The 23,575-nt window shown below is 42.4% G+C and overlaps 2 protein-coding genes across 2 annotated transcripts in view; one reads left to right on the forward strand and one right to left on the reverse strand.

Moving 5' to 3' along the window:
• The window catches only part of FREM3 (FRAS1 related extracellular matrix 3), a 142,317-nt gene extending 129,728 nt beyond the window's left edge, over nt 1-12,589 (forward strand). Inside the window, exons 21-25 of the mRNA XM_060246706.1 lie at nt 808-934; nt 1,800-1,987; nt 2,084-2,230; nt 3,470-5,743; nt 11,970-12,589. Of these exons, the coding sequence (XP_060102689.1) occupies nt 808-934; nt 1,800-1,987; nt 2,084-2,230; nt 3,470-3,991 (984 nt within the window). The 3' untranslated portion in view covers nt 3,992-5,743; nt 11,970-12,589. The remainder of the gene's footprint in view (nt 1-807; nt 935-1,799; nt 1,988-2,083; nt 2,231-3,469; nt 5,744-11,969) is intronic.
• A 377-nt stretch (nt 12,590-12,966) lies between these two features.
• The window catches only part of SMARCA5 (SWI/SNF related, matrix associated, actin dependent regulator of chromatin, subfamily a, member 5), a 35,538-nt gene continuing 24,929 nt past the window's right edge, over nt 12,967-23,575 (reverse strand). The window contains exons 12-24 of the mRNA XM_060246707.1: nt 22,476-22,597; nt 22,245-22,397; nt 21,855-21,987; nt 21,012-21,160; nt 20,636-20,755; nt 20,420-20,530; nt 19,428-19,541; nt 19,136-19,258; nt 18,069-18,201; nt 15,576-15,694; nt 14,988-15,200; nt 13,744-13,854; nt 12,967-13,270 (exon numbers count right to left, since the gene is read on the reverse strand). Of these exons, the coding sequence (XP_060102690.1) occupies nt 13,205-13,270; nt 13,744-13,854; nt 14,988-15,200; nt 15,576-15,694; nt 18,069-18,201; nt 19,136-19,258; nt 19,428-19,541; nt 20,420-20,530; nt 20,636-20,755; nt 21,012-21,160; nt 21,855-21,987; nt 22,245-22,397; nt 22,476-22,597 (1,667 nt within the window). The 3' untranslated portion in view covers nt 12,967-13,204. The remainder of the gene's footprint in view (nt 13,271-13,743; nt 13,855-14,987; nt 15,201-15,575; nt 15,695-18,068; nt 18,202-19,135; nt 19,259-19,427; nt 19,542-20,419; nt 20,531-20,635; nt 20,756-21,011; nt 21,161-21,854; nt 21,988-22,244; nt 22,398-22,475; nt 22,598-23,575) is intronic.

Raw genomic sequence — 23,575 nt, forward strand, 5'->3', positions numbered from 1 at the left:
GCATCCCCATGCCTTGTGTAATGTCCAGTGGAAGAAATAGCATCTCAAAGGAGTGCCATGTAGGGCACTGAAACTGCATTCAAATTATTGATTTGAGCTGTGGCGCCCATGCTGATCCCCTTCCATTTTAACCACGGTTTTGTGTCTGAAGTGACATGCCAGTTCTCATGCTTATTGCTAGCTACACTGAGCATGAGAACTGGCATGGTGCCTTTGTGGCTGACAGTTGTAGAACACAAACGCTCTGCTTGGCAGTTACATAAAGTTAGATATAGCACTGTAACACTGATCCTAATGAAAATCATGCACCTCTCCCAGATGGCTGAACACGTGAACTAGCCTTGGAAATGAACAAACCTCTTCCTGATTGTTTTACTTCCCAAAAATGAGCTGATAAGATTAAGTCTATTTTCAGAGATACTTCTCTTTTCCCAGTTTATCATTATCCTGAGAGACGAGGGGAAAATGAAAGGTTCCCAGCATAGCATGTAGAATGCTAAAAAGACATCTTTTGAAACAATTTGTGCCCATAACCCAGTTTAAATCCAGTGATCTGTTTGTGAAAGTATCTTCAATCTGTGTTCTCCCCACAGATACAGAAAGTATCTGTGTTCTCCCCTCTCCCAGCAGTCCCTTCTGATTCCAGCAAAGTTGATTTCCATGGTCAAGGCACTTGCATGGATTAAAAGGCACACAGGTTGGGTGTCTGCACTGAACAGGTGCTACTCAAATGCAACGAAATGGTTAAAACTATAGTTGGATTTTTACAAGAAGAAAGTGATTCCCTCAATTTATCCCTCTCTTCAGGTCAGTGATCCAGTAGCAGCTGAATTCAGTCTCAACACCCAAATGTTCCTGTTGTCCAAGAAGGACCTCTGGCTCTCTGATGGCTCTATGGGGTTTGGGGAAGGAACTGATGTTGCCTTCACTGAAGGTAAAAATAACTTTATTGTGTTTGTATTATAGAAACTGACATGAAATGCTTTTTGACTAAAGCATAGTGGTGAAAAAGTAGTAATTATATAATTACAGAAGATTAAAAACTAGGTCTGGATTGAATTTCCATGCCAGCAGTAGCCTTGCAATTTTTATATTATCCTGCTCCCATTCCTGAACTCCCAGTAGTTTAAAATGTCGCAGTAAAAAGCACAATTCACAGTCATAAATATTCTCCTATCCAAGGTGTCATCAGGAAAATAAAAAACAGATTTTAATTAGTATAGGTGTCCCATAGCATATGTAGTTGGATATGCACTGCCTCCTATTGAGGAAGAATATAATTGCATGGAACAGTTTTTAACTGCAATTATGAGGGAACAAGAATATTGAACTACTAGGTAGTAAGGACAGATGATATGTCGGAGTGACTAGATTTCAGCTAACAAAATCCATACTTTGAAGGATGTTCTCTGCTTTCAAAATACCCATGCTGAAAAAAACACTAGCATTTTACACAAAGATTTATTATTTAAAACATAAGCACATTTATTTCATTTGCTCTGTTTTGCATAGTTTATTTTGCATCGTTCAGAAGCCATTGAAGCCATACCCACTAGGATAAGACTTCTATTGATTTTACTCTAGCTTCTGATCCTGAAAACGCTAAATTCTGTACCACTTCAGTGATCACACTATGTGCTTGTAGGATATTAACAATCCTTCCCACAGACACAGGAAAGGTGGAGTGGATGAATTCCAGTATTCTCAAAATATTCCAGTATTGTGTTTTGAAAAAACAAAAATATCCTTACTTTGATATCTAAAATGTAGTAATCCTTAATTTGTTTTCTTACCTTTAGGCTCTGAAATCTATGGTCGGGTCATGGTCGATCCTGTTCAGAATTTAGGAGACTCTTTCATGTGTACCATTGAGAAGGTATTTCTGTGTACTGGAGCTGATGGGTATGTCCCCAAGTATAATCCAGATAACACAGAGTATGGCTGCCTAGCTGACTCTCCTTCCTTGTTGTACAGATTCAAGATTCTGGTAAGTAAGCTAGAACACAATAGAGAACTTATACAGCAAGACAGATTGGAAATAATGAGACTAATGGTCTATCAATGTTTCATTACTGTTCTCTAGGATAAAGCTCAACCAGATACCCAAGCCAAAGTTTTTGGCAATATGGCCTTCCATGCTAAATTAGCAGTCAACCATGTAGATGGTTATCCCTTGGTGAAACAGCCTGGGTCTGATGGGTTCAGCTTACTGTCAACTCCACTATTCCAGGTAAATTTTTGGTAACAGTCAAGAATGGAGTTCTCAAACTTCTTTAATGAGTAACAAACCACCTTCAATCCTCTCTTGAGAGGTAGTTTGGTGTAGTGGTTAACTGCACAGACTCTTATCTGGGAGAATAAGGATTCCCCACTATTCACATGCACCCCACTATCGCACAGAGCTGTTCTGCTCAAAAGCAGTTTCTGTCAGAGCTCTCTCAGTTCCACCTACCTCACAGGCAATGCTTCCTCTAAGCTGTGGGCTCTTATGAGCAAAAATTGTAAGCTACTGGCATTAAAGTTGTGAGTTACTGCATAAATTAAGTTTGTTCTGGGGCCATCCTTCCTGAGAAGACAAAAATATGTGAGCTGGAAGCTAAAAAACTGTGTGCTAGAAGTGTGTAGCAAATACTGTGGGGAACAAATAAATTATCAGAATATAAAAATAAAATGAAAACTGTTTTATGAGGATACTGTTGCAGTATTTAATAATAATCCAGGGATTTGTGCTTGCTTTCTAACCTTAGTTTTTTCTAATTGCAAAATATTGGTTACCATACAGCAAATACTAATTGCAACAAACTCTCTAAAATTAATGTATATAGACATTTGAGTCCAACTGATTTTGTGGAGATGGATTACAATCTTTCTCTTTGAACATATCTTAGAATACAAATTGTGACATTCTTTGTTTTTGCTTTATAAGTGGGGTCATTAATGATCTCAGAGCCCCATTTGCGGCACTGCACTGGGGGAGGGGTCAGTGAGAAGCTGGTCATTCCCCTTACCTCAGAAGCCAATGTCCCCCCCACCCGCCGCCCAGCCAGCTGGCTGGAGGGCAACAGGGATGCATCAACTGGCAGGAGGGTCAGTTGATGCTGGATCTGAAGACCCATGCTGTGTCAATGCTACTTACAGCTGTAACCAATACCGATTGTGGCCATTTTTATTCCATATTTATTCCAAATGTTATATGCCTGGATGGGGTGGTAAGGTCTTTAGCCTCACTGCACTTCCACCACCGGATACATGCAGTAAATGTTTTGACATACATAATTTTTTAATCCTTGTTGATTGGGGGACTCATTCTGACAAAGAAACTGGTCTATTTATTGTCTTACTGCTTTTCAAGAAATATACATCCAGGGAAAATAACAGTTATATCTGCTATCTTTAAGCTCACAAAGAGATCTGAAATAACCTTTTCCCCCCAAGGTGCTTACATTTTTCATGTTTTAAAATCTAACAGGTAACAGCAGGCCGAGAGTGGTACATCCATACTATTTACATGGTTCGGTCACGTGAGAATGCCCACAAAGGCCTAGGAAAAAGAAGTGTTGAGTACCATCATGCTCTGTCTTCAGCTAATGGAATTCCTGGTGCTACACATCTAAAGCGCATGCGGAGAGCCTCCAATAGCCCTGCTCTTGCAGAAGATATTGGGGCAGATAAGAACAGAGGGACCAATATTCAGCACATAGCTCTTGATCGGTCCAGCAAAATTATTATCAAGCAGAAAGGTCTGTCCCCAGCAGATAAAGCTTATGAAAAGCCTGTCTTGGAAATTACAGGCAATGATGTAGAAGACAAGCTAATACCAATTGTTGGAGGTGCAGCTGGGCTGCTGCTTCTGATCTGCACTGTTTTGATTATTGTCTTCCTTCTGAAGCGAAAGGGACGTTCTACTGCTGGGAAAGCAGATTCATCAGTCAACTATTCTAGCAGCAATGAAACTGTGACCACACAGCACAGCAACGGCTCTGAAGTTTAATTGCATTGCAAAGGTGAGGTTATCCTTTGAAGGCACAGCATTTCATCACAGAAACAAGAATTTGGGTGTTGCCTTTGCAGACTTGGAACTGGCTGTTGTGGTTTTGATGCTAGGTTGCGTGTGATTCCAGCTTACGAAACATGTAGCAAACATGAAGTGTATATTAAGTGTGAATGACTTATTTATAACTTATCTTTTTTCCAGGAGCACAGGAACACAAATGCCTGGAATAAAGTGTTCTCTAGACCTAGTTTCCCCTCCCCTTCCAAATGGTGCTCAAGAAATCATCTACAAGCAGCTTTAAATGTGCCTTATCTATCATTGTGAAAGCCTGGTGCTGTTCAAAGGGATATTATTTCCTAATCGTTTACCATGCATAGTATCCAGAATTCTACTCTTTTGTATATTGAAAGATGGGGAAGTCAGATTTTAACCACATAGGGTAGGACTAAAGTATCTGTGTACTGTCTATATTGATGAAAACGCTGCACTGGAAAAATGCTAAGCCTATTTAAAAAGTGTTTCTCTGGTGGCTTTTAACCATAGGTATAATAAATATACCTTGGTACAAGGTGAGTACTTAATATTGTATTGTGCTCTTCATGATCACCTCAAGTTGTTGGATTGCCCTTCTTTTTTGTTTGCTGTTAGTAAAGTGCTCAGTTACTATTACTTCTAAAGGAGCTTGACAAATGTATCATGAATAACAAGATATTAATTTTCTGCAACTTTTTTCATATTAATTGAACATTCATTTTATAAAAATGGTTCTCATTCAACTAGGCAATCAGCAGATTTTACGCCATCAAATTCAGGCACAACAATGAAGGAATATATAAGTATTACCCAGCTGGCCCCCAAATGCTTTGCAACAAGCTCTATAAAAAAGAATCCCTCAGCTATTACTTTAGTGGCCTAAGAAAACTGACCTGTAGGGGCACTTGTCTACTTATGCAAATAATTTGGGTCTTTCCTAACCACACCAGAAAATCCCTTCATAGATGGATATCTACACACAGAAGCACTCCTACTTCTGAAAGTTGTTTAACACTAGTCAAAAAGTCTCATACTCAGGTGGACACAAGATGAAATCTGAGCCATAGCCATAGCCAGTCAATACAGAGTGCTGATGCTGCTTTATTCTGCTGCAGGTACAGATTTATTCTAATTGTCTTAGTTTAGTAGCCTTTGTGAATTTTTTTTCACCAGTTGAGGCATTCTGTCCTTTCCCAGTCTGTTCTAACGTATATCAGTGTTCATACTTCATTTGTAACAGATTACTATTCAGTCAGATGGAGATAATACCTTACCTTTTTACTAGTCAGGTCATCAAAGTTAAAACCATAATCATTTTACTGTGGCAGCTACCCTCATTTGTGGTATAGAAGCCTCCAAAGAAAAACTTCTCCTATTTACAATCACTTTCCTGCTATATCACTAGCTAGATACTAACACGGCTTGTCCAGAGTTTGAGTAGATTGCCACTATAATAATGTCTCTGCTAGCAGAACTCCAGACTTTTTCCAAATGGTTTTGTGGAAAGGTGCATTTTGATCCCTTAGCAACCATTTACTGATAAAAATTATATATTTTAAAATATACATACCTGCTGCTAACCTTCCATATGACATGTTCCCATTGTAGTTGTACAGAGAACAGTTTGTGTAAACGTAGGTTAAACTTGTGATCATTCAAACAGTACTTTCTTAGAGAAGGTAGACATGAACTCTCATTGGATGGCAATAAAAACAGGTTGCTTACCTGTAACTGATGATCTTCGAGTGGTCATCTGTGCAGTCACACACATGGGTCTTGCCGCAGGCAATGAATCCATTCCTCGGAGTTCCAATAGCTCGCCTATAGCGCTTTTGGCGCGCTCCCCTCCCGCCCTGGGGAGCAGGCAGCGACCGCGCATGCCTGGAGCGGGGGGGGAGCGCCCATTCCACTCAGTTTCTTCCAGCCGCCGCTGACCTAACACAGTACAGAGTTAAATAACAATCACAGGAAGCCAGCAGCGGGGAAGGCTGGGTGGGCGTGTGTGACTGCACAGATGACCACTCGAAGATCATCAGTTACAGGTAAGCAACCTGTTTATCTTCTTCGTGGTCTCTGTGCAGTCCCACACATGGGTGACTAGCCAGCTGAGTAACCTGGAGGAGGGTGCTGGTAAAAGAAGAAAGTTAGTCACATAAGAAAACAGATCATGTTCCAAGACATAGAGGCAGAAGCGAAAACACTCACCATACTTCAGTGGAAGATGGATCGGAGAACTGCTTGGCCGAAAGAGGCGTCTCGTCTCGCACGAACGTCCAAAGCGTAATGGGAGACGAACGTGGAAGGAGAGGACCACGATGCAGCTGCACAGATGTCCTCTAAGGAGACGCCCTGTAGAAAAGCCGAAGACGTGGAGACCGCTCTAGTAGAGTGGGCCTTGAGGCCTTCGGGAAGAGGCTGTTTAGCCAGTTCGTAACACAACCTGATGGCACTAACTACCCATTTGGATAGTCTTTGGGTAGAAATTTTGTGTCCTTTACGTGGTTTACCGTAGGCCACAAACAGGTTAGGGTCCTTACGGAAAGGTTGTGTGCGATGCAGATAGAAGGCTAGCGCCCTTCTGACATCCAGAGAATGCAGGGATCGCTGTCCCTGGTCCGACGGGTTAGGGAAAAACGTTGGTAACGCGGTGGAGGTAGACAGATGAAACTTGGAGACAACTTTGGGGAGGAACGTAGGATCCGGTCTTAAGACAACCTTGTCCCTATGAAAGATGGTGTAGGGAGGGTCATGTCTGAAGGCACATAAGTCACTTGCCCGCTTACCCGAGGTGAGGGCTATTAGCAATGCTGTCTTCCAAGAGAGAAGATTGAGCTGTATTGTCGCCATGGGTTCAAAGGGCGCCTTCATTAGACAGGAAAGAACAAGGGATAAACTCCACGTTGGGACGAATGGTTTAACCGGTGGATGTAGGTGCAGCATTCCTTTGAGGAAGGATTTAGATAAGGGGTGAGAGAACACTGTCCTGCCGTCGATAGTGTCATGGAATGCCGAGATGGCAGACAAGTGTACTTTAAGTGAAGAGTAGCACAAGCCTGATTTCTGCAGAGATAGGAGATAATCTAAAATCAGGTTCAGAGGTGTTACCTCAGGAGTCCAATGATAGGGTGCAACGAAGGAACAAAAGCGCTTCCATTTGCGTTGGTACGAGAGTCTAGTGGAAGGCTTCCTTGCGTTGAGAAGAATATTGGTCACTTCTGTGGAGAGGCAGGTGAGTGTATCCTCCAAGCGGTGAGGGCCAGAACCCGAGGGTTGTGATGAAGTACCTGGCCGTTCGCCTGCGAGAGAAGGTCTCCCACGATCGGGAGGCGGCGGTAAGTGTGTTGTGACATTTGCAGAAGTTTGGTGAACCATGGTTGCCGTGGCCACCACGGTGCGATAAGGATGCAGTCCGTGCCATCCCGTGCGACCTTCGTCAACACGCGTGTCAGTAGGGGGGTTGGCGGAAAAATGTAGTGGAGGGGACCTCTCCAGAGATGTAGGAAGGCATCGTCGCCCTTCCTGCAGTAGAAGCGGTGACATTTGGCATTGTCCCTGGAGGCAAAGACGTCCACCCTGGGGGTCCCGAAGCACCTGAAAATCCGACGAAGGTAGGTCAGATTGATGGACCATTCGTGGTCGTCTATACGTATCCTGCTTAGGGAGTCGGCCAATACATTCTGTACACCTGGGAGGTGGATGGCGGTCATGTGGATGCTGTGTTTGATACACCATTCCCAGAGCAGAGTGGCTATGCGACATAGTCGAGGGGATCTGGTGCCTCCCTGCTTGTTTACATAAAATACTGTCGCCATGTTGTCCGTGGAAATCTGGATGTGGCGACCCGCAATGAGAGGAAGGAAGGATTGAAGAGCTCTGTGTACTGCAATCAGTTCTAAGCAGTTTATGTGCAGGGTCCTCTCCTGAGGGGTCCAGAGACCTCTGACAGTCTTGCCTTCCAAGTGGGCTCCCCATCCCCACATGGAGGCGTCTGTTGTCACGATAGCCGTTGGAGTAGTTGGTAGGAACGGCATGCCTTCGAGGAGGTTGTCGAGGCTGGTCCACCAAGTGAGAGAAGGAAGGACTCTCCTGGGGACGGTGAGCAGGGTGCTCTGAGGTTGCACGTGAGGCCGGTAGGCACGTACGAACCAGAGCTGAAGTGGTCTCATTCGTAGCCTGGCGAAGAGGAGGACTGCTGTAGTAGCGGCCATCAGACCTAAAAGACGCTGAATAGTTAGGGCCGGTTGGATGGGATGTAGCTGGACCATCCTGGCAAGGGTGATGATAGTCATAGCACGGTCCTCTGGGAGGAAGGCACGGTGGATAGAGGTGCGAAGATGGGCCCCTATGAAGCAGAGCTGTTGAGTGGGGGTGAAGTGCGATTTTGTAACATTCACCCGCAGGCCTAGAGACTCCAGCAGGAGAAGGGCTTCGTGGAGATTGGACTCGAGCTGGTCTGGGGTCGGTGCAATGAGGAGCCAATCGTCGATGTACGGGAAGACCGTGATGTTTCGTAGTCGAAGAGCAGCTGCCACCACCGCCATGCACTTGGTAAATACCCTGGGTGCGGTGGAGAGGCCGAATGGTAGGGAGATGTACTGATAATGATGTTGGCCCATCGCAAACCGGAGGTATCTGCGATGCTGAGGTCGAATAGTCACATGGAAATAAGCGTCCTGAAGATCTAGGGAAGCCATCCATGAATCCTTCGGAATCAAGGGCAAGATGGACTGCAACGAGATCATTCTGAATTTTTTGTACAGGATAAATTTGTTTAGCTTCCGAAGATCCAGAATGGGACGCTTGCCTCCATCCCTCTTGGGGACCAGGAAGTACCTTGAGTAGAGTCCCGTTCCCCGGTGTTGGGGGGGAACCGGTTCTATGGCTTTTTTCTGGAGCAGGTCCAGAATCTCGTGATGGAGGTGATGGGATGGAGGGGTAGCAACGAAATAGTGGTGGCGAGGCAGCGAAGCGAACTCTATTGCGTACCCCAGACGTACGATGGTGAGTACCCAGGAGTCGGTCGTGATTGAAGTCCAAGTCCCGTAGAATGGGGAAAGACGCGTGGGGTAAGGTGACTGTATGGGGAAGTCAAAGAGACTGCTTGGTAGGGGGGGATGATTTTTTGGACTGCTGAGGGCGTTGCCTTTGCTGAAAAGAAGGCTTCTGTTGAGCAGGTCTTCTTTTCCAGTATTCAGACTGTTTAGGAGAACGCTGGCGTCTTTGGAAAGATGGTTTCCAAGATTGTTTGCGGCCGAAGGGTTGCGAAGCAGGTTGGGCGACTCCTAGGCGCTTGGCCCTTTTACGGCCGTCGTCAACAGAGGACAAGACCTCATCGGTGGAGGCATGAAAGAGGCCAAGGCCATCAAACGGAAGATCCTCTATCTTCTGCTTGATGTCGGGTTGAAGATTAGTGGATCTCAGCCAAGCATGACGACGCAGGGCAACCGCAGAGGCAAAGACACGGGATGAACAGGAGACCGCATGTCGAATCGAATTAATTTGTTGTTTGGAGACCCTGGAGAGTTCGGAAACCAGGGCTGATGCTGTTCCCTGAGAGGAATCGGGAAGCGATGGTATCAGTGGTGTGAACTGGTTCGCTAGATTAAAAGTATAAGCAGCAAAATAAGCCAGGTAATTGTTAAGCTTCGAGTTGGTGGAAGCAAGTGTGAAGATTTTCCTTGCCAAGGTGTCTAATTTCCTTCCCTCACGATCCGGCGGTGCGGGATGCCTGGAGGACTTGGCCTTCATGGCAGAATGAACAATTATAGAGTTCGGAGCCGGATGTGATGCAAGGAATTTGGCGTCAGGGGCATGGACTCGATAGAGGGAGTCCAGCCTTTTAGAAGTGGGAGGTACTGATGCAGGTTTGTCCCAAGTCTCCTGAAGACCCTCCAGGTGCACCGGTAGCATAGGAAGCAAGGACCCTGAAGGGAAGTCTGATTGAACCAGGTCATGTACCATGTCCGACACTTTGGGGGAGTCTGCCTGGAGAGGTATCTTCAGTGCCTCCGCCATGGAAGTAATAAGATTGAGATAGGCCTTGGATGCATCGGACGGAGAGAGCCTGAGCTGTTGCGCCGAGTCCGGTGGGAGAGAGGGAGAGTGGTCCTCCGAATCCGAAGAGCCTGGGGACTCCTTTCCCGAGGAAGAGGCCCCCGTGGAGGGGGAGGGTGGATGAACGATCGGTTCCGAGACGGGGGCTGCCTCCGAGGTCTTGGGAGAAGACCGAAGTCTAGAATCCGGGGCCACGGAAACGGTGGCAGAGGCAGTACGCGGTTTAGCCACGTCTCGGTACCGAGGGTGGTCACGGTGATGATGCGAGGGGCCAGCCTCTTGATCAGATGATAGCAGGCGATTGAGGAGTCTGGGTGAGTACTCGAAGTGACTTCGAGGGTCACGAAGCCGAGAAGGGCGGTCGAAGTGGAGCTGAGGCGAATCCTCGCGTCGGGTTGTGCGCGCGTGGCGGGACCGAGGCGAACCGCCATAACGGACCCGTGGAGTCTCGGGATCACGGTGGAAGTAGGAGTCTGACTCGTGGTATCTACGATGGATGTCCCAATCAGAGTGGGAGCCGGAACGGTGACGGGATCTGCCCTGTCGAGGTGAGGGCGATCTGGATAGAGGAGAGTATTCATATCGCCTTCTCGAGTAGTAATCCTGTTGTTCAAAGTAAACGGAGGAACCGGAGTCGTGGCGGCTACGCGGAGAGCGTGATCGAATTCGAATCCGATGGGAGGAAACTTGCGTTGCCGATTCACGGTACAGCGGAGAGAGTGCAACATCGTGGAAGGCGTCAGGTCGCAAAGACGGGCGTAAGTAAGTCTGCGTCGGGTCGGTGGAACGGTCGGGTTCAAGGATCTCGGAAGGTACCACGCTATGTACTGAAGGCGATCGAGATCGAATCGGAATCACCTCCACAGCCGTGGAGGTGTGAGGTGTAAGCCTGGGCATGTCCGTGATGACATCAACCGGGGTCGACAACTCGGACGGCAAGAGTGGTTGGGCTGAACTCGACTGAGCGGTCGAGGACATGGTGCTGCGGGGCTTTATGGGCGCCGAGTCCGTTGATTCGGAATGACGCGCCGGCTCGGAATGGTGAGGTTTCTTAGGCGCCGAATCCGAGTGCCGAGGCTTCTTCGGCGCCGACTCCGATTCGGGATGACGCAGTTTCTTCGAAGACTTGTGGCCGGCTTCGGCGTGCTTCGAAGGACGTTTCCCGGACTTGTGCGTCTTTTGAGGCTGAGGCGCAGCCGGGGCAGCCGAATCTCCCGCTCGAGGTGGGGGAGGCGGCGAGTCGGAGGTGGGCATAGCCCGCAGAGACCGTTCTAAGAGGAAGGCCTGTAGTCGTGCGGCGCGGTTTTTGCGTGCCTGCTTGCCAAAGTTTGCACAATGCGGGCAAGCGTCGACTCGATGGCCCTCCCCGAGGCAGAAAAGGCAGTGGCTGTGGCCGTCTGTGGTGGGAATTTTAGCCCCACAGTGCCTACACTTTTTGAAGGTAACCTTCCCTTCCATACGCCCCGGACGGTGGGGGGGGGGGGGGAGAGGGAAGGGCGGGAAGGGACGGGTATGGAAAAAGAGAGTTAAAAGCGCAGAAACGGGGTTCTTTTTTTTTTTTTTTTTTTTTTGTATATTTTTTAGGACGAAACGGGAGAAAGAGAGAACGATACCAGTCAAAGTAGAGATGAGATGAGCTGAGGAGAGACGAGCTAAGGAAGAGCGCAGCGAGGAAGGTGTTGTCCGGGCGGCGGAAAGGAAGAAACTGAGTGGAATGGGCGCTCCCCCCCCGCTCCAGGCATGCGCGGTCGCTGCCTGCTCCCCAGGGCGGGAGGGGAGCGCGCCAAAAGCGCTATAGGCGAGCTATTGGAACTCCGAGGAATGGATTCATTGCCTGCGGCAAGACCCATGTGTGGGACTGCACAGAGACCACGAAGAAGATCCATAGATAAGTAGGATACCTTCCATTTCCTAATAGGATTAACTGCAGCTCTGCCTGCACCCTTCCCAGCATTGTGTACAATATTGTTCAGAACACACAGTGCAATGCTTTTACTTACTGCTATCTGATAGAGGTATTTTTGCAGTTTTAGACAAAGCTAATTGCTACTACTGCCCTCATCAGGGATGCAGCACTATTTACCTCAGAGTACAAGCATGCAGTCCAGCAAACTCTACTAATTTAGTCTAAGATAGCAGCTGTTAGAAGAAAGCATCCATGTCAGGATTCCAAAGAAAGGGAAGAGAATTTAAACGTGTCCCTCCTTTATTAGAAAGGCTCACTGGTATAAACCAATGAAAAGCTGTTTTTTCTGCAGTTTATGGAATCAGAGGTAAGCAATAAGATATACATACTAGTCACTGTTTTATATTTTTTCAATATATTCGTTACTTTCTTAAAATTCTAACATACAGGTTCAAGTCATGCACAAGCACTGAAATGTTGCAACACTGAACTGTACTGATCTAACTGATCACGAATACTGTATGATAAGCGTGACCTTATACTTTGTGACATTGCCAATATGTGGTTTTTAAACAATAATTTTATAAAAGTATTTTCTTCCACATCATATTTGTGTCCTTATATATTCTGAATACCAGGCACAGAATCAGAATATGAAGAGGATCTCTGTAGAATACATGCATATCTAATTTTGATTTGAAGTGTCATTGGTGCATATGTTAATGCTAAGGACACGAATCTCAGACTTGTGCTGTCTGCAGCATGGAATCCAAGGTGCATGACTGCAGCTCTTGTCCTATCCCCTCCTTTCTTTAGTGACCCTATGGATTTAAGAGTGTATGGACAACAGTAACTAAACAGTGCACTCTAGGCATGGTAAGGGGGTCCAACAAGCTTAAAGTAAGCTAATTCCTCACATAATGGACCACTGTGGTGTTAATGTAACAGAAAGGGATAACATATGAGTCATGGACACCCATTTACTAATAAATGAAATATTTTTATTTCAAGTGTTAATGGTAAAAAAAAGCTCAGCACAGCTGTTGTATTTAAAAAAGTGAAACTACATTAAGTACTATTTTCCTAGCTCAGTAAGTACACACATGAACCCAATGTCCTTTAATGACATATTAGTTGAGAATTATACAGTACATCTTATGAAGACCCGTAAAATTAAAGAACTACTTTAAAATTTAGTGATTACAAGAAGTCATCATTCACAGCTTTAATTTTTTTTTCCGTCCTCTTCCATCAGGAGTACCATCCAGCTTTCGTTTCTGTGCCTGAGGAGGGGAAAAAGTTTAGCTTTACTGCTAAAAATTTATTGGCCAAAGAGCCACTGAAATGGGAGTGCCCTTGCTCCCCACCCATAAAGTACCATTGCAGTGGGGGGGGGAGGAGAAGGTTCCAAGGGGATTTGTGAAATGTTATGCAGAAGGGCAAGAGTTAAAGCCAAATTCAAACAAGGCTAGCATACACCCCTAACACTAGTCCAATCAAGATCATGGTAATTGCTAAAGCAATTTAAAATGGGCCTTGGATGTAATTAAAGCTGATTGGAATGTGTTGTCTAGAGGGGTAGAAGGAAACTCTAATCTTATCTGCCAGAGGCAGTGGTTGGAAACAGTGGTCACTACAAGGGAGGAGGTAATTATGAATTGGCCTTTAAAATCACTGACTACAGATCAAAGTTATTTGCGTTAATTAACTGTTTGACAAAAGCACTTCAACAGGTTCACATTTTAGATATACTCACCAAAGATGGCTTTGGTCCACGCTTCTTCTTCTCTGCTTTCTCCTTTTCTTCCAGTTCCATGTTCTCTCTTTCAATTAAAGTGATTAAAGTATTGCATCTCCTCTGCAACTCCTGAGTTGTGGAAAGGCAGTAAGTTTTAAATTACTGGTTTTATTGATTTCATGTGTATTTTTGTTGTACATTGCCTAGAGCTTGGCATTGGCCAGGATGAGGCAATTCAACAACAACAACATGGATACAAGATTTCATACTATTTTAATTGTATATTTCCAGTTCTGCCCCCTCTGCAGAAGTAGTCTTTCATTCCCATTAGTGACACCTCAAGGCCTTTTTGTATGTATAAAAAAACCCCAAACCAGTAGCCTATATTCCTTGGCATTCCATATATAGCCAAGGTGGCAACATGTTCAGGATTTCAGCAGGCAAATCCATATACTAAAGGCAAGGCACAAGGCCACCAGAACCAAGATGTGGGCTGTCAATAGCAAGGTGGGCAGACATACAAATGTACAGACTGCTTTTGATAAATGACCGGTAAGATGGCGCCATTCAATCACACCAGTACAAAGCTTCCTTAAATGTGCATGTAAAGGGAGGGAAAGGGCCTCTGCAATTCTATAGTAGCCTTACCTGGATTGCTAATGAATGAAGCACAGGTAATTGAACTACTGGAAGCAACATCAAGAGTTTAAACACATGATGCATACCTGTAGGAGAGTCTGCAAAAGTCCCTCAGTAACTGAAAGAGGCAGGTGATGCTGCAACCACAAAGTAGTCAGCATTCTAGCTGTAGCAGTTAACTGGTTCTAGCCCCATAGCTGCTTGGATGAGGTTCCTGGCATAAATGCTGGCTCTTAACACCAGGTAATTATTTCATTGTTTGCTACTAAAACCTACACACAAGCTCTTGCATGCAGCTTCACACTGGCTGTTGTATGGGAAGCGCTGACAAAAATTAGTACTGCAAAGATGATTTTCTACAGAATGTTCTATAATATCTGGGAATGCAGTGCTGTTAACAGGTTGTACATAGCACATAAAAGCCCTCAGTTATGAGAATGCATTTCTTCACCAAGTGGGATACTACTCTCAAGGTGAAAATAGATTTTGGTATGTTAATGCTGCTTTTAAAGTCAGCCTTTGGAAATTTCCTTTTGGGTAAATCTTACAAAAATACAAGTGATGTTCACAACATAGCCTAAAGATTTTAATGCTCTACAAAATAGACATAAATGAATACGTACCATTGCAGTCCTGGACTTAAGAAACCAGTCAAATCTGAATTGGGGAGAGTTACGGATACATTGTCTCAACTCATCATAAACATTTTCTTTATCAAATCCTAGTTTGTGAAGCATACAGATTAAAAAGCGATCTTCCTCTTCTGTATAATTTTTCCCTTTATTAGTACCATATGATATTCTCAGCTGGTGGAAAGGTGCTTTGTATCTGCCAATCTAAGGAATAACAAGTGTTTAAGCCACAGAATTACTTAGGCACAACCACAGTTAACAGCAGCATAAGACATTATATAGTAAAATATCACATGATGCTACACTGTAACATTATTATACTCTCCCAGCAACCTGAAGAACACTTATTTATATGAAATTGATCTGAACATTTTTTTTCTCTCCCCAGTTGGAGAACAGACTACCAATGTACAGCTTCAAAAAAAGGTAGCAAGTTCTACCCATATTTTACAACTCCGTGCTTTTAGACACTCAGAAAACATGCAGATGTTATTTTAGAAATATGTAAAATAGGGTGAATACAAGGAACATATAATAGTGAATCATGATTATATAAAAGGTAAACAAAGTGGCAAATACCTTTGTGTCAAGTGCTTTTTTAATACTAATCCTCCTCTGAATTCGAGCTTCACCTCTTTCAATCTGAGCCATGATCTTCTCAATGTCCTGGAGTTCATTACATCGCTCCCAGAATACAGCTGAAGAAAGCAATTTGTTAGCCTTGCATCACTGTTTGCAAATTTAAGCCAAGGCCAGTTTCATACAGACGATAAAGTGTGAATCACATAAAAACAAATAGTGTCTAACAAACACACTTCACTTAAATAATGTCAGACATAATCTTTGATGTTCAATTACACAGTATATTCATATGCATTCAAATATTCCAATATCAACTAGTATTAAGTCAATAGCAATATATCTCATAAATAAAATGTGCATGTGTCCAACATGTGTCCAAAAGGATTTACTATTGTAGATAATTCCCTAATGATGGTGGCCAAATTGAGTGCTCCCATTGGCTGCCCTGTGCACTCAAACCATTGGCCCATCATGCATCAGTCACTCCCTCTGCATTCGCATTGGCTGACTCCCCTATTCCCTGCATACTGCAGGCCCAGGAACAGTGAACAAACTGCCAAAACAGTCTTACCTCTGAGACACAGACATGTTTCTGATGCTTCTGTGTGTCCTCTTCATCAACTGGCCTCAGAAAGGGCTGCCACTCTACTGCGGCCTCACAAAGAGTTTCCTCAGAGGCCATGGTGGCAGTCTCTCTCCTGTCTCTCCCTCCCTCCTCCCCTCAGTGACACCCCAGGACAGATGATGATCGGGGCATTGGGGAAGCTGCTAGCCTGAGGCTGTTGCTAGGCAACCAATGTTGCTTCTTGTCAGAAAGGAAAGCCCTAAGCTGCATATAATGCCATAAAGTCCACCCTCCAAAGCAGTAATTTTCTCCAGTGGGAGACAGATCTGTTGGCTGGAGTTCAGTTGTGATCCCAAGAGAGGTTGGCCACCCAAGGCCTCTGGGTGACTTGATGCCACCAGACTGGTATGACTTAACTAGGCCTGGCTGCTCCAGCTCCCCAATGCAGGCAGTGTGACTTAGCAAATTCCTGGAGATTTGAGGGGTGGAGCATGGAGAAAGTGGGTTTGAGGAAGGATGGGACCTCAGGTACAATACCATACATTTCACTCTCCAAACCAGCCATTTCCTCCTGGGGAACCATTGTTGTCAATTTCCAGGTGAGGGCTGGAGATTACTCAGAATCAATACTAGTCCCCAGATAGCAGAGATCAGCTCCCCTTGAGATGGGGGGGGGGGAGAGTTAATGCCTTCACTTGGGTGGTTGGGAAGACAGCCGGGGAGGGGCACTTGCCCAGAGCCTCTTTCTAGAGCCCATTGTATTTTTCTCCACAATGGGTCTTATTCCTAGTAAACACACATAAGTCCTTTCAAGTCCCAACAATGAGATGGCTTTGAATTTTCATAAATTGTGCTAAGGAAAAACCTTATCAGTAGACACAGAAACAGACACCAATTGTAATTGTTAGCTGATCCCACTGCCACATAAGCAGTCCCCAAAAGCAATCCAATTATATTTTCATATAGCTAATTTTCCTGTGCAATACTGAGCCGTCTCATCATTGTAACTTTCATGGAATTTATATAGGGATATTTGAAATACATATGAATACACTATTTAATTGAATATCAAAGATTATGACTGATGTTATTTAAGTAAAGTGTTTTCATTATTATATCAAGGTTAGTTTAATGGCACCCCCACAAAATTGCTCATTTGATTTACAGCTTTTGCTATGTTAATACTTTTAGAATTGTCTTCTATTTTTTGTTAGAGCAGTGGTGGTAGAACTGCTATCAAGTGGCATCAAAACAGACTCTTGTGGGATCTTCAAGGCAAGAGATGTTCAGAGGTGGTTTGCCATTGCAACCAATTCCCCCATCCAAATACTAACCAGGGCCAACCCTGCTTAGCTTCCGATAGCTGATGAGATTGGGCTAGCCTGGGCTATCAAGGTCAGGGCTTTGTTAGAATACTGCCAGCTAATAAAGCATTGCTATAGGTCAGTGAGAAACTAGGGAACTGTTATTATTGGAGCCCTGACCTCTTGTGACTAATACAAAATGCTGCATAAAAGATTGAAATAATTGGAGAGCAGGCTAAAATGCAATGGAAGTAATTAAACTGAGGTAGAAAGCCTCCAATTTTAATCAAAAAGCCTTTGCAGCATTATTGGCCTGATCACTTGTACAAGGTGGAACAAGACTGAAAATCATTAACAAATAGTACCTTGTGAGTTATCCTCGTCCCAGTTTACCAGAATTGTGATTAGATGCCAGAAATGCTTTTAATCATGAAGTCCTTACTACTCAAATGAGAGGAGAAAGGACCTTCAAGTAAGTCTGGAGATACCTACAGAAAGTGCCAGTTACCTGACTCTTCAGATGTATTTTAATCAATTTTTAAAACATGAAGAAATGTCAGAAGTACTTGCTATATGACTAAAGAACTGTCTAGTTATATCTCAATAGGAAGGCAGTGTTACCAGAATACTCAATGACTTCTTCTGGAGTCTTTCCTTCCACTTCCCGAGCTATGTTTTCAATGTCATCACGGCCCCATTTTTCATTAGCTTTGATGAACTGATTGAAGTCTCTTTTATTCCAGTTAGTAAATCCCTTGAAAAGGAGTAAAAGGAGATATTGAAATAGTGTCATTAGTTTCTAAAAGAGCCCAACAAGATATGACTTCATTATAATCTGCCTTCTGAGCCTTTTGCACTTGCGATTGACAGTTTGAAAGAAAACAAGAGCTGCTATCAACCCCCCTCCCAAGCAAGGCACCATTATAGAGGTATCAACTCTGAATTCAAATTTCATCTCTTGATCAATTTGGCAATTTTCTTCCATCAGGTAAGGGAGCACTATCAGAGTTCTCCATCCAGGTACCAAACCTATCAGCTTCAGGAGTCCAGAATCACATCATATCCAGATATCCTGTTGAATGGTATCCAGACTAATCAGCAATCCCAGCTGTATTACATAGATTAATAGATGCATGCCAAGCAAGCCTGAATTTATGAACCAATATCCTGGTTTTTAGATAAATTGTGCACTGTTATACATGTTATACTTCATTTAGTCAGACTTAAAACATCCAGGGCAGGTATATTTTTCAAAACAAATAATATTCATAAGTAAATTCATAAATGATGACTAAAACATGATCAAGAAAACAGTGTTATATTTAAAACTAAGCTTAAAGAATTTTTCTAAGTCAGTAATCTAAAAAACTATGAAAGTATGACCTGCTTCCAAGCAAACAATGATCTGAAATTCCATTTCTTCTTAACTAATAATAATAATAATAATAATACTTTTTATTTATATCCCACCCTCCCCACTGAGGCAGGCTCAGGGCGGCTCACAACATATAAATACAATGTACAGTAAAACCATATTACACAATAATTACAATCAGATAAAACCATCATTAAATCAACTTGTATTAAAATTAACATTATGGTGCTATGACTCAGATCTTCTTTTATTAACTATTAAAAAAAATGAAGTGAAAATTCAGGCAGGGTTTGTCATAGATGGCCAACCATACCTGAGTTAACAGCTTCTCTTTCTCTTCTAACTCTTCTTCATTAAGGGGCTCAGCTTCATCAATCTTAAGTTGTTCTTCCTTTTGTGCCTGGGCTGCATTTGGCAAGTCAGGATTACGAGGAATCTAAAGAAATTCATATTGCATGACTGAGATCTGCAAACAATTATATCAGAATATTCTATACAAAACCATCTATCTTAAGAAAGATTTCACCAAATACTGCACCAAAACTACCTCAGTTTAATCTCAATGCTATGAAAAGAACATAAGATCGTGCTTCCATGCTTGTTACCTTGTATCCAATAGTCTTCCTATAATAAAGAATTTCTTTTTCCAGTAGCTCAAACAAACGTGGTGGAAAGAACTGGAAATCCTGAACATTAGGTTGTTTTGGAGGTCGTGGTGCCTTTGGGGGAAAAAAGGAGACAGATGTAATACCTGCATTTTGAACTTTGCATATTGCACATTAGTTTGTTCTATTTATAAACCAGAACTAGACAGCAACTAGAAAATACTTTTCAGTTCCATCAGAATATTATGGAAGATAAAACTACTTCTGACTCAAGCAATTATAGTCAGAGAAGGAGCACAATCTGAACATTATTCAATAGAAAAAAGCTTTTTCCCCAAAAGGCAAAATAGATGCTCCCCTCTCTGCCAGTTAGGATTTTCCTCCCTAACTGTGATGTCTCTGCCCCCTGCCTGCAGAATAAACCAAGTGGTGACCAGACAAAGGAATTGTCGGTGGTGGCAACATGACCTTGAGAAACCGTAACCCTCCCAATGTTCACCAAGCACCCACTTTACTGTCCTTCAGACACCAGACCAAAGCATTTCTCTTCACTCATACTTTTAACTGAAGGGTTCCATTTTTAATGGTTATTTTTATGGCCTGTTTCTAGCCAGAAGGGTGTTCTATGGATACCATTTTAAGCTAAAATATTATATGCTGTCTTTACACACTTGAGAAGCTCTTGGTTTGCTTAAAGATAGGTACATTTTGTTGTTTTTATTATTTAAATCAGTGTCCTGGGCTTTTTTTCTTTGTGAGCTATCTTGAGCAAGTCTCTAGAGAGGTAGTGTATATGTTTTCTAAATAAATAAGATTACTAACCAGTGACAGACTATTAAACATATTCCTATATCAGTTTAATTCCCTCTCTAAATTCACTTACACAAATGAGCATTTTGCTAAAGCAGAAGTTCACCTCTCCTAAATGCAGGCAGATTTTATTTTTCTTCTTCAAATTATTTTCAGATTTTAAAATGATTTTAAAAGCTCACCTTTGGTGCTTTTGGTTCACTGACACGAAGAGCTTCCCTGAAATAAGCATCAACAGCATAATTTGCTTTTCTCTCACGCTTTGGTGGTTCAATCCATTCTGTGAATGCCATCTGCAGCAGGCAATTTTATTAGAAAGCATAATTAACATCACTGATCTACAGTTTCTGATAATTCTATAGGCAGTATTAAAATAAATAAGTGGAAATGCAATATACCTTTTGCTTCTCTCTATAATCTTCACCTTCAAAGTTATATACACTGGACTCTGTATCCACTGTAAAGTTTCTGAGTGAGCTTTCACCCATTTTGGAGAGCTTCTCATTCATTTCTGCAGTCTACAAATACAGACAAATAATTTTCAATACAATCTGCTCAGCAACTGTATGCTAAAAACTTAATATCACAAACCATCACAAAGCAGAAACTTCAAAATAGAGCTCACTAGTTTATACATTAGCAATGGTGAGTTTGTGAAGATAAGGTGGGGCATAAACATTTTAAACAAATATTCAGTTAATACAACACTTTTTTGATCACAACATTTTGAAAAAAACTGACATTAACATTGTTTCCTAACACATAGCAACTCACCTTCTTTGCCCCTCTTTCTAAAATGCCATCAATATCTTCATCTGTAATTTCACTCTCCTTTGAAGCAAAGACATGGGTAGCCCCATGTCGAATCATCTGCAACATTTCATCTTTCCCTAATTTGTTGAGATTTTGATCCACTAGTCTTCCTGAATATAAACATAGGCAGTTATCCATAAGCCAAATAATTTATACCAGTAAAGTTTTAAGTCTATCATTCTTTTGTTATTCTACAACAATGTTCTTTGTCTTGTATTTATACACTGAAGCCTGGGCAGCTACATTGTCAATACTATTATTCCAAGTACCTGTAAGGCCACAAAAATGGTAACTGAAATATTTAAAAGAAGAAATGGAAAACATGTACTCTATCTTAAAATTCTCTTCTTTGGATTAGTGTAATTTGCACTACTGCAAATTACTACTGCAATATATAGGTTTAGTATTTTTTTCACTGTTCTAAGAATTTCCAAACTAATAATGCTATAAATAACTTATCAAACTGCATCTGAAACTGTGAACATTTTTTAAAATATATTTTTATTATTATCTATTTGAATACATATAAGTAAAAGGATAGAGAAAGGGATTAATACCAAGGGAAAAACACAGTAAATGAAACAATGAATATATACAATTTCAAAGTCAGTTTCCACTTCCATATTCAAAAGGTTCTCAGTTTCAAAGTTGACTTTGTTATCGGATATATACCTCAGGTCTTTCATAACCATTCATAAAAAGTAGACCAATTATCTATAGCTTCCTGCTTAGATCCTTCTTTCAATAAAGTCATTAAAACTGAACATGCTAAAGAATAACAGAAAGTTATGTAATTTTCTTTACCTTGTTGAATAACTATGGAATCCAAACGGAGTTTCATTTCTGCTCGTTCTACTATTCTTTCTTCTACTGTGTTGTCTGTAATGAATCTGAATACTCTAACAGTTTTTGTCTGGCCAATTCTGTGTGCCCGATCCTACAGAGCAAAGTAAGTTCTAGTAAAATATTACTACTGGCATCTAATGAAAAAGTTTGCATATCCAAATGCTTTTGCATACAAGGCAGTTTTTCTTGGTAGTTTAATTCAAGTTCTTGCCAGATAGCAAAATTTATAATCCAGGATGAAAAACAGAATATGAAGATGTGCCCTAAAGACTCCAGGAAGAAACTTAAATATGACTCCTGCTTTATTTCTCAGTGCCTGTCTCCAAGTCATTTTTATTTGAACCTTACCATAGCCTGAAGGTCTACTTGTGGATTCCAGTCCGAATCATACAGAATTACAACATCAGCTGTAGCCAGATTGATTCCTAGACCACCAGCACGTGTGCTCAGCATGAACACAAATTTGGAGCTGCCAGGCTCATTGTACGCATTAATAGATGCCTGTGTAAGATCAAGTCAGATATTAGTGGTCTGAAAACAAGTAACAACAACAAAAGTTGTGTTCTTCTAAGCACTTACTTGTCTTTCATCATGAGGTGTCTGCCCATCAAGTCGACAATATTCATAGTTCCGCCACATGCAATAATCTTCTAAAATATCTAAAACTCTCGTCATCTGACTGAAAATGAGGACGCGTGAACCTGTTCAAGGTTTTCAAAAACAGAAAAATTAATGGTTCTTCAGATTTCAAACTGTTTTCCAGATTTCTAAGAAACAGTTTCAAAGGTGAATTATTGATAGTACTTACACAAAGGTAAAAATCATCACTAAATTCATACTTTAAGCATATTGGGTTTGATTCAATTACTGCATTTTGCATAGTTAGATTCAACAACACTCTTCCATTTAGATTTCTTCAAATTAACAAAGATTTAGCAGAATGGAGTCATAAAAACAGGGCATACTTTGCCTGTTGCCTAACACAACTAAGTAGGGGGCCAGGAAGTAGAGCTCATCTCCAGTATCCATCCATCCAATTTCTGCAGAGTGCAAGCACTGGATAAGGGCCTTCAATGCCAACCAGAGCTGCTAATCAAGCACACATGGGGAAAAAATACAGTACTAAGTAGCACCATCATGCACTCAGGTACTACTTTAACATTTAAAGCAAAACTGCAAGAAACTTAAAATATTAATTTCAGCCCCAGCAATCTAGTTTTGGGCCTTCCACTCTATCAGGTGGCTCATTTGAGACTGAGGCAGCAACTAGGCAGGAGTGGAAGGCACAAAACTAGGTTACTAGGAGAAAATACGTATTTACAGTTGCTTGCATTTTTGCTTGCAATCCAAGAGTGGAAATCCTTGCAGTCATAGAAAAATCAGTAAAGATCCAACCAAGTATTTCTGCACAAACACAGAGAAACGTACAGATTCCAACAGTGATACAGCTTTAGCCAAAGAGACTCTCTAATCATAAAAGAAATTTGCAGTGCTACTTCTGATCTTAAATTGGATATCTGTGTGAATCAAAATAAGCATTCTTAGTGCTCTCAGTTCCTTAGACCAAAGAGATGAATTAATACAGTTCCTCCAAGGAAATGGTTGACATCCCTAGCCTCTCACCCCACCCTCCCAACCTCAAATGTTTCGTAGAACTGAAAACCATCTGTTGGAACAAA

The sequence above is a fragment of the Heteronotia binoei genome, chromosome 9 (genome assembly GCF_032191835.1).
Source record: "Heteronotia binoei isolate CCM8104 ecotype False Entrance Well chromosome 9, APGP_CSIRO_Hbin_v1, whole genome shotgun sequence".
Lineage (NCBI taxonomy): Eukaryota > Metazoa > Chordata > Lepidosauria > Squamata > Gekkonidae > Heteronotia > Heteronotia binoei.